This window comes from Aythya ferina, assembly GCF_964211825.1.
Source record: "Aythya ferina genome assembly, chromosome: 5".
NCBI lineage: Eukaryota > Metazoa > Chordata > Aves > Anseriformes > Anatidae > Aythya > Aythya ferina.
Window position 1 is genome coordinate 62,426,799 of NC_140301.1, and position 10,669 is coordinate 62,437,467.

General features: G+C 45.0%; 1 protein-coding gene across 1 annotated transcript; it reads right to left on the bottom strand.

The window, feature by feature from the left end:
* Positions 1 to 3,108: 3,108 nt before the first annotated feature.
* Positions 3,109 to 10,212, bottom strand: TMX1 (thioredoxin related transmembrane protein 1). The gene is made up of 8 exons (XM_084519683.1): positions 10,036 to 10,212; positions 9,831 to 9,946; positions 9,069 to 9,114; positions 8,466 to 8,594; positions 7,082 to 7,127; positions 6,894 to 6,995; positions 6,745 to 6,814; positions 3,109 to 5,968 (listed from the first exon to the last, which is right to left on the bottom strand). The coding sequence occupies exons 1-8, from the start codon at positions 10,179 to 10,181 to the stop codon at positions 5,790 to 5,792; spliced, it is 834 nt and encodes a 277-aa protein (XP_084375809.1). The 5' UTR covers positions 10,182 to 10,212; the 3' UTR covers positions 3,109 to 5,789.
* Positions 10,213 to 10,669: the final 457 nt, after the last annotated feature.

Consider the following 10,669-nt stretch of genomic DNA (forward strand, 5'->3'; position numbering starts at 1 on the left):
GCTCACAGCAGATCCTTCGGCGACTCAAAGCCTTTGGGAAATTCGGCCACAGACGCAAGCTCCGGCCTACGGGGGACATAAAAATGTGATTTCTGTTTCTGACCAGCCAGGTGCACGCAGAGCCCACACCAAAGCCTGCTCAATGCCAAGTGCTTTGTCTCAAGTTTTGTTAAAAAAGCCCTTCTTGAATGATAATAATTAAAAAAGAGCTCGGCATAAGGCCACGCTGCATGGCCTTCCCAAATATCTCATGAGGGGATGGGGAGAGCAGGAGGAGGACATGGTTACTCACCTCCAGAGAGCCAGGACGCTTTACTGGACACCGAAGAAATCAGCTCTGCAGTTGGCAAACAGCAAGAAATAAGGGAAATGTGAATTTTTCCTGAGAGACTTCAGGGCTGAGGTAGCCTACAAGAGGAAATCAGCTGGGCTCAGCGGGCAGTGGAAAGGAAGAGAGAGAACTTGGATAGTCCAAGGAGCCAGCTGGAAGGGAGTTACAGCACCGGTGCTAGCTGCAGCTCTGAGCTGCATGGAAACAGAGCAAACTCATGATGGTAATGGGCAAACAGCCCCCAGTGTCACTGCTGTGCCACACACACTCACCTGGGGCTGAAATTACAGAGGTGGAGGATGCCATTTGCAGAGGCCAAGAAGAAATCCACACTTTGAACGCCCCTTTCCCCTTCAGTTGAGTCTCAATACAGCAAGCATGCAGAGGGAGCAGCTCTCCTGAGTGCCAAGGACACAGAGACACCCTTCCTGAGGAATTACCAGTCATACAGGGGAAAAAAATGGGGTTGCAGTTCGGGCTCAGCAAAGCATAGCTGAGACACTCTGGAAGGAGAAGCGCAGGCAACAAATTTTTATCTTTACTGATGATCTTGCATTAATGGTTTCTCATCTCGCATTTTTGGAGCTTCTCGGTTTAGAAGTCACCATTTAGCTTATAAATGAACCTTCTGAAGCCAGATGCAGAAGATTTAACTGGTGACATTTTTTTTTTTCCCTGCAGAGATTCACAGCTATTTTACAAATTTCTCTCATTTCAAGGGCACCGGTTTTAGACAGGCATCCAGCAGCTACCAGAGCCCAGCTCCTGCACCCCGTGCTTCAAGGCCCACGTGCCACGGCCATGCGATGAAATGGGCTCTCGTAGAGAAGAACATCAGCTCCCAGAGCAGGATAGGCTGGGTCTCTGATCTGCCTCGCATTCAGGACCCCAACACCACGCATTCCTTCAGTTGTTGGCACTTTCTGGCCACAGCACAAAGAAGGCACCTACCAGCAGGGCAGCAGCAGGAGGAGAATCGCGGTTCGCTGGGTATAGCAGGAGCTGGGAACAGGGCTCTAGGGGCTTTTTGGAAGGGTGGATTTTGCACTCAGGAAGTTAAGGTGAAATACAGCAAGTTTTACACCAGGATAATGCATATATTCTACTCCATCAGATAAAGGAAATACATTTATTCCTTTCACAGGCTAAAGATGACTACTGAATATCAGCTGTATACCTAAGGTTTGGCTTTCTGTATCAGTTAAGAAAGAGGCTGTAAGCAATGCTAAACAGAAATGAAACTGATCTGTGAAGTATTAAAGAGCTAAACCTAGAAACCTGAAGGAAAAGGGCAGATTGAGGCAGAATCTCTTCTCCTAGAAAGTTACTGAAGTTAAAACTTCTTAGCAAGGTCAGCAAGGTAAATAAAATAAAAATAAAAATCTGACCCAACAGCAGACTGTAGGGCATTAGCCAGAAATAAAATTCAGGGAAGAAAGAGCCAAAGGTGATGCTCTTCAGGTCAAATCAAGAACTTCAGCTGATGCAAGAGACTAGACAGTTCCAGGAGACAGCCTGCCCCACCTTTGAAGACTTTACAAAGTCTTAAAGTTGATATTTTGGTGGTGCAGAAAACTGAACCAATGCCATAGCTGAACGCTCTCCTTCCCTGTCACCGTTAAAACTGAAACTCTTCCAGTTTCAAAAAACAGACCCATGGCTGATGGCAATCTGGCAAACACCAGTTGCCAGCTAAGCAGACAGTTACTTTTCTGTTTCCCTCCAAGATAATTAAAATAGCTGGGATTAGCTAAGCATATTTGACTTTTAGCTGCTTTGGGCTGGTTATTGTTCTCTGCTGCACGTCATACACTGAGTGGAAGAGTAGGAAAGTCAGGCTTTTATGAGTATCCACTAATTCCCCAGGCAATGCATGTTTCTTGTTCCTGCTGGGGAAGGATTGCAGAATATTACTGCATTTTTCCAGAAAAATCCACACAGAGGGAGCATGCACAGACAGCTACCACATTCTTCCACAAGAGATGGATGAAAGCAAGGGAGCAAATCCTTGTTTTGCCCCCAAATATCTCCTTCATTTCGGACAGCTCCAGTTTAAGCTCCCCACTACCAGAAACATTCTGACGCCGGCCACTTCAGCTGTTGGGAAGCGATGCGGTGTGTAGGTGGAAGAGGGGAGGCAGCCGGCCATAGCTGAAGCGATTTGCATGCATACACAACAGGATTGCAGGCAAAGAAGTTGCAAAGAGCTGAATTTTAAACAGCATTTGCCAACTCTAGCCTACATTCTTTTTGCAACACAAGTTTTGTTTTTTTTTTTTCCCCTCCTCAACCATCAGTGTCTAAGCCTGGTATGCATGAAAGCTCCTTCCCAAACCGTAAAAATCATCTAACCAAAATGACTCACGCTACCACGAGAAACCCAAGCCAGGCTCAGCTAAAGACCACAAGTAGCTCAGCGCAGCTTTAGTCCAAAGAATTCCTCAGACTTGTCTTTTCAAGGAGATTTATCACAAATGGCTCATTTGCGAGAGCGTAACAGCAATTTTTTCCATGGAAACAGCTGCAGTTTTGCTCCTCTGCTATACAGACACTGTCCTAAAAAAAAGGAAAAAAGGAAAAAAAACAAACACTGAACACAGGAATCCAAAGCTCATGTTTTTTTTTACTTGAAGAATCTCTGAAATACTAAAAAACACCATTACAATTAATTTATTTCTTCCTGAATTACACTGGATGTGCTTGGTCAAGGCGAGGATACAGACACAGTCTGACTTGTGTAAAACTGATATTCAAGCATCATCAACGCACACAAAGGACAGGCTCTTATGCACATTTATTACATGGCAACCTTTGCTCTTCTTCAGTAAACATCTTCTGAATACAGATGGAAAAAAAAAAACGATATTCACAGGACAAAATTATATTATTAAAAATATGAACAGCAAGATTTACAGAGATCAGCACACGCAGGCTGCCTATGGATAATCAGAACAGCATTGTATAAATTACACTGATCATAAGCACAGGTCTGCAACAGGGGCTGGATTCCAGCAACTCAGAACACTTCTGAGCAAGAGGCAGTTTTGGAATTCAATCAGTTGCCTAAGGCAGGGAGGCAGTACAAAAAGGTAGGAGTGCAGAAGGCAAAGGCAAGGTAAATCAGTGCTAGAAGTTCTTGTTAAACCAGGAGTCTAAGATGAGAGCAAGGAAAAAAGGTCGTATTTGTTCTTCTGAACTTAAAACATCAGACAAAAGTTACCAGTATATACTTCCTGTATTGCACAACCAGTTATAAAGTAACTGAAAAATTAGAAAACCCTAAAAAAATTCTGCATTTAACAGCTACATTTAAATATATTCACTGAAGTTAGCCCACAGAGTTCAACTTTTAAAACAATTCATCTTTTTTTTTTTCTACCAAGATCATGTAGCATTTGCGTCCTGTCTTCTCGAGCCCTCTCCAAACTAATTAAATACACCATTTATCAAAGTGCTCCTACTTCCCCTCAGCACACCACAGATTTATTGCTTAATTTTCCTAGTTACAAAGGCTAACACGAAGCGTTCAGAGAATTTAAGGCAATCCTACAAGACCGACACCTTAATGGCATTTATGGCACACGCACGTCTTTGTTCCAACACCAGGAAGGGGTTTGATACTTAATGGCAGGAACACTTGGATTTTAACCAAAATGATCCTTTCAAGCATCGCAGTTGTATCTTGTCAACACCTAACCCAGCACTTGAGTAAAGTCGTTCCAGAGCACCAATGTTCAGAAAGAGAGGAGGGGAAAAAAAAGTCAAAGGAGGAAGTTCCAGGCTCTTATATAAGAGCTCGTTCTTACTCATCTAAGGACTTGCTGGGAGATTCACTCAGCTATTTGGATTGCTGAATCACTTCTTTCCATTCACAACACGCACGCCGAGTTATAACCTGTCAGATGTACTTAAAATGCAACTGACAAAGTGTTTAGGACTGACAAAAAACAGAAGAGTTGTTTGGGTTTTTTTTGAACAGCTTTAAGTAAACTCTTTCACCTGCAAGAGCTTTGAATCTTCTTTCCCCCAGTGTTTCTCTCCTATCCCACAGAACTCATTACCAGCTTTTTGTTTCATGGTCTGTCTTCTTATTAATCACAAAGAGAGCCTGGCTTTAAACAGCCCTGCTGCCAGTGAAAACATTTTCAAGAGAACTTCTGTTTGTGGTCTTAATCACAACCAAGTCTGTTACTGGCACAGATTTATCAACTGCCAGTCCTGCAAGCCCACTCAGACGAATAATTAAAAATTAAAACAACAACAACAAAAACACACCGACAAGAACAAGCCTGTCAAAACCCCAAGCATGCTCAGCGTAAGACCAACCCTTCCCTTGCAAATACTTTGGAAATTAACTGAAAGAACATGGAAAAATCTTTTTCAGGTGATGCAAGATAGCACTAGTCCAATGCTCATGTGCATTCATTTCCGTGCAGAGTGAAAACAAATACCAGGCAGGAAACAGGAGGTCACAGGTTTTTTTTGCTTTTGTTTTTAAAAGAACTAGGAGATATCGTTTCAAGGTGGTTTTGTGAAAACAGAAAAGATGAATTTTTGAAGAAAGAAATTAAGCAGCCAGTTCAGCTTCAGACCAGGTACAGCCTGATTGGATTTGCAGTAGGATTTGGTTATGCAGACGTTATTAGCAATGATTTAAAACCGAGCAGAGTCCTACAGCAGGACACACGGATGGGACTCACACTGAGCAGAGAACCCTGTGTGCAAGCTGTCCCTACCACTGAGGCTTCATAGTGCTACTTGTAATACTGCTCTGGAGCAGAACACTTCAACAAGAGGTTCGTACACTTTTTATAGCCTTTTCTAAAGGAAATTGATGCAAGTTTTACCAGAAACCTGTCTGTGTCACACACGCTGCTGCTTGTAACCTCCACCCGTAAGGACTGAACTGACGAGCTCTGCTTTTCTGTTCCTCTAGATGAAGGTAGTAACCTTCATTTCTTTGGAGAAGACTGGGGTTTTTGTAGCACTCATTGTCGTAGCAGAAAGCACAAGTTGGTCGCACAGAAAGCCCAGAAAACATCCCGTAACTGGAGGAACTCCTCCCCTCAGCATTTCTTCAGAGCACAACTAGATAGGAGTTATGCTGAGAAACCTTTTTGAATGCTTTGACAGCAAACAGGTTAGTGCATTTTTCTTGGTAATGTTCCCTAATAGAGTGGTTTACATTCTATTAAAAAAAAAAATCCCTACAGAACAAGTCATTTGAGAAGCCACGTCATTTCTTGGTACTCCTCTGCACACAGACAGAAGTTCCAGCCATGTGCAGCAGCAAGTTTTAAATTGAATACCTGATACCGAAGCCACTTTAATTCTGAATTAGTGAAATGCATCAGAACTACCACGATAGGAGTCACTCTTCTCTTCAAACTGAAGGATTTGACATTTAACTCCTTTTGATTTGGTGACTCACGAGCACTAATCCTGCATGCAAATAATGCTAAGATTTATCCGCTGTCCCAGCAGGGTTCACTGGGCGCTGTCGCACAGCATTTGGTGACGAGTTCCTGGTAGACTCCTCCTTATCCCCTGCTTCATCATCTGAGATATCTTCTTCATCCGCTTCTTGTTCCTCATCCAGCTTTTTCAACAGGTGAGCTGACTCTGGAGCTAGCTTTTCTTAAAGGGAAAAGAAAACAGGCATAAAGTAATTTGAATAAAAAGTGAAATGTCTGGTGTTTTTTCTTTTTGTCTTGTTTAAAAAGTATCACAGACTAGCACAGAATGTGAATAAACTTCATCCAGGTAGCACTTTCCAGCATCAGTTACTTAAATTGCTACCTTTGGTAGAACTGTTGCTAGCATGAAGTTACCCACAGGTCAGCTATTAAAGCCTACAGCCTACTAGGCAAGGTAACAAAAAAACTTCTTCCAGTTTGGGAAAAATTAGTACAGTTTCTATAAAACATAAGCTAGCATTCAGATCTTCTTCCATGTATTTTAAATTACCTTGATAGATTTCAGAGACTAACCCCAAACTGAATCACTCACTATCCACAGAAACTTGAGTCCCCTTTTAATCCTCACTTTGCCCCTACAAAGGAAGCAAATCCCACAACTCAGCAGCAATGAGAGCTCCATAGAATAAAGCTCTCATTAAATTCCATATTTTATGGAATTTTAGAACTTGTAGGTATAAAACTGCAGGAAAAAAAGAAAAACAACAACATTTCTCTATCACCTAAAGCACGGCTTTTAAGCAATAGTTTAGCATTAGCCCCAAATATAATCTCTCACTATAAACCCTAAAGGGCAAAAGCTGCAGATAAAGCACAGCATCAGTCACATGTGAAAACTTCGCCATTAAATCTCCTTTCTGCAGCCCCAAGTTCTGTAGCAATTTGTATTCAGTAAGATTTACCCAAGATTGAATTTGAAGTAAACAGTAGGCTTACTTGAATAAGGGTACTGCGGTGGTCTGTGTTTTTTGGAAGGGCACAGACAGTCTGCTAAGAACACCATCATCTGAAACCAAAGAAAGACAGGGTTAAAGCAAAGACACCACAGCAGACACGAGCCACTCTGCTTCAAGGGGTTCACTTACAAGTCCCAGTATCAGTCCTGAGAACAGCGTTGCCAAGGCAAAAATGGCATAAGAGCCCCAAACTGGTATTCCAACGCTTTCTGTTAAATAACCATGGCAGTGCTAGAACAAAAAAATAAAAGGAGAGTCATTTCACAGACAGCTGAATATCCTAAATATTGAAACAAAGCTGAGATCTGAGCACATACCCTGATCCACATCGACAGCTGAAACAAAGCCGACATGCTGCTCATCCTGAAAGAAAGCAGAAAAAATTAACTGAAAGCATCCAAGTAAGTCAAATGTCTGTTATCTTCTCGTTTGCCTGACTAGTCACTATTTAGCTGCACATTGAACAATTCTCTGCTCGTGCCCGGTTTCCCCTTTTGACTACTTTGGTTTTTATCTTCTGTTTTGTCTTCTCCTGCAGTAAGCACCCATTTCCCACGAAGCTATCTTTAGAACCAGCATCACCCTGCACCATATTCCACATCTGGACAACCACCAATGCCTTGACTTGGCCCTCTGGCACGTTCATTTTAATTACTTGTGTTTATATTCTAAGTTATATATGGACCAACAGCCTCTGAGAAGCCAACTGGAACTCCATTTAAGATCCTAACATATACTAATAATTAATCATCTGGACATTATACTAAAACAAAGAACCTGTTGAAAAAGCTCAGGTTATGTAAGAACTGAGAGAACTTCAGGCAGCTGAGTTTAGCTTTGTGTTAAATACAAGTAAAAAAGAAAAAACAGGCTATCTGCTACGGATATTCTGCTGGTTCTGACATTTCCCTGCTACTGTGAAATTTGGCATTAAGCACTGGCTACCTGTAAAAATAAAAAAAAGGAGAAATCAAAGCATGAAGACAACAGAAGTTGTTAATGGGTGAGCTGCAGAAGCAGGCAGTCATGAATAAAGACCTGCACACACTCCTTCAATGTGCACAAAGGAGCTGTGCTGTACCCTTCCAAGATAAAACCTACTAATCCTGAAATTAGTACCCGATTTCACGTGTTCCTTGGTGGGATGGATAATACATTGTAAGAAAACTACATGGTTTGGAGATTCAAATAGCATTCTAAGTAGAGAACATAATGAAGCTGAGCTTTTTTGAAGACAAAAATGTAAGATTTCAATCTAGCATAACACTTCATGAAGTGAACCAACCATCCCAAACCTGTTTAAACCCCAGGACAGTCAGCACAGGTCAGTCACTGCAGTGACAGCTGACATCTCTCAAATGAGATGAGAAACCACGAACAATTGGGTTTGTTTGCCTCTGCCAATCTCATTCCCACCACGCCGTACCGCTCAGTTACTCGACTGCTCTGGAGCCACCCCTCTCCTCCCCACATGCAGTAACCACGGAGAGCATTTCCCAGCCGCAGAACACATCCTGTGCACAGCCCCGTTGCCAGCCCCGAGTCGCTGCGTGAGCTGTTAACAACCCAGGGCCTGTACCGACCCGTCCTTCCCCACGCAGCACCAGGTGGAGCACGTACGTGCTGCATCTCTCCCACCACGTCCTCCAAGTGCACGTGTTTGACAACAAGCGACTATAAAAAAATCACACCAAAACTTACAGGAAAGAGGAAGGACCAAACCACGACGAAACCGGCTCAATGGATTTCCATTCCTGGTCACTGATGAAGTTGATGAAGTCAGTTTTAGTTCTTGCGCCCTGGTATTTCCGAAACACCCCATCTTTACAGCTGTAAAGGAAGAACAGAACAAGTCCTTTATTTCAGGCAGCTGAAACATTTGTTTTCACTCAACATCTTCCCTCCCCGCCCTTTTTCCTTTGAGTTTTGCTTTGCTGTAGATGATACTGGCTCCGACTTGTTTTCTAAGAACCCTGACTGCACAAATCCTGGTTTGCTCAGGCTGCAATTCCATCCAGAGATAAGGATCTTCCTAACGCACTTGCCACCCAGCAGCACTAATATCAACCTACAGAGAAAAGATTGCAAAAGGGGAACGCCCATAAAAGATGGAATAAATATGGCCTGAGGGCAAAGAGGAGGAAAGCACTGGTGGCACTGTAAGGTCACTGGAGATAAGGCAATGGATGTCTCTGTGTAGAGACACTCATGTTTTTAAAAAGCATGGTAAATCTCATTTGCTTAGACCAAAAAAGCATAAAAAGTTATTTCCTCTTCAAACAAAAAGTCACACTGCATACTTACTGATAGATGGTAGGAAGAGCTGTTATGACAAATCGCCCGCTTAATCCTGTGGAAAAAAAAAAAAAAAGTTATATTCAGAGAAGTACAGCATTGTTGTATAAAAGGAAAAGCTGGAACTGTTATCATACACCCAAATAAAAGCAGCTGCTCCCAGGTGATCACATGAACTTGTGTGTATCAAACAGCACAACTTCTAAAGGAAGGGGCCATGAAGAATGGGAGAAAACTTCTCCACAGGTGATGGGAAAAGAGATGGCTGAGGGTAACCATTCCGCTCAACATTTGGGCTGCGGCTCTTCAAATATGCTTTTTTTTTTTTTTGTCCACAAGGAGGTGCAGACTCCAGTGCTCACCGAAAACAAACCGAGTGAGGCAAGTTTCAGAAGTTCTTGCATGCCTTCAGAGAAAGCACCAACTTCAGCAGTTTTTGCAAATCCCTCACGAACAGGCGAGCAGATCAAGGAAGCAAGCTCCAGCAGAGAGAAACCTGTTGCTCATGCTCCCTTTTATTAATGCTACAGGAAAGACTAAAGGTAAATTTTTAAGTCTGCACAGTACTTAATGAGAAGAAGCATTTCCTCGAAGCCTTCCCATTCAGCCCCCAGAGAAGCCTCCCTGTTGCATTTTGTGCCCCGGCAGCTTGGACAGCCCACTGCCCGAGCTGCCCCCCAGAACCCAGACCCCACCTCCCACTTTCCCCAGTTCCCCAAAACCGCCCACCCCACCCCCCCCCCCACCCTCCCCTTGGGCTCCCCGCCCCACCTGGCTGCTCCGTGACGTCCACCTTGGCGATATTCACATCCAGATCCTCTCCCCACTCAGCAAACTTCTCCCACTCAGGCTGCAGGCTCTGGCAGGCGGGGCACCAGGGCGCGTAGCTGCGGCAGGACACGGAGACCATCACTTAGGGGGGGGCCTCCCAGAACCTCTCCCTCCCCATTACCCACCCCGGTCCCCAAAAACTCACAACTCCACCATCCACTCGCCGTGCAGCAGCTCCCTCCACGTGCCGTCCGACAGCACCCGCACCGGGCTCGGCCTGCCCAGCGCGGCGGCGCCGCCGGCCGCCAGGAGCAGCGCCAGCAGAGCGCGCCGCCACCCGACCGCCGCCATCTTGCGCCGCCGCGCTTCTGCCTTCCGCAGCGTGCTCGGCGTCTTACGTCATCGCGCACGCCCCGCCCCCTTCTCCGCCCGTCGCGTGCCTGTGGGAGGGGATAGGGGCGGGGTTAAGGCGAGGGGCAGCCTATAGGGCGTCGAGTTGCGGGGAGGGGGGGTGAGGTTGGCCAATCACGGCTCGCCGTCGCTGCGGATGGCCAATGGGGGTGGTTGGGCTTCTCCCGCCGCCATGTTGAGTGGGATGGGTGAGGCGGGAGGGTCTGAGCCCGCCGCCATGTTGGGAGGGGCTGGGTGAGGCGGGAGGGGCCGCCATGTTGCAGAGCTGCTCCAGCCCTATGGGGCTGCTGTGCTATGAGGGCTCCTCTTCCCCTCTACACCCCACGGGCAGACCTTTAAATGTGAATAAAAAGCTGAAACAAAGTCTGTGAATGTGTGCTGTGTCCTTTTTCCTGCCTGAGGAGGGGGAGAGAGCTGGGGGTGCTTGG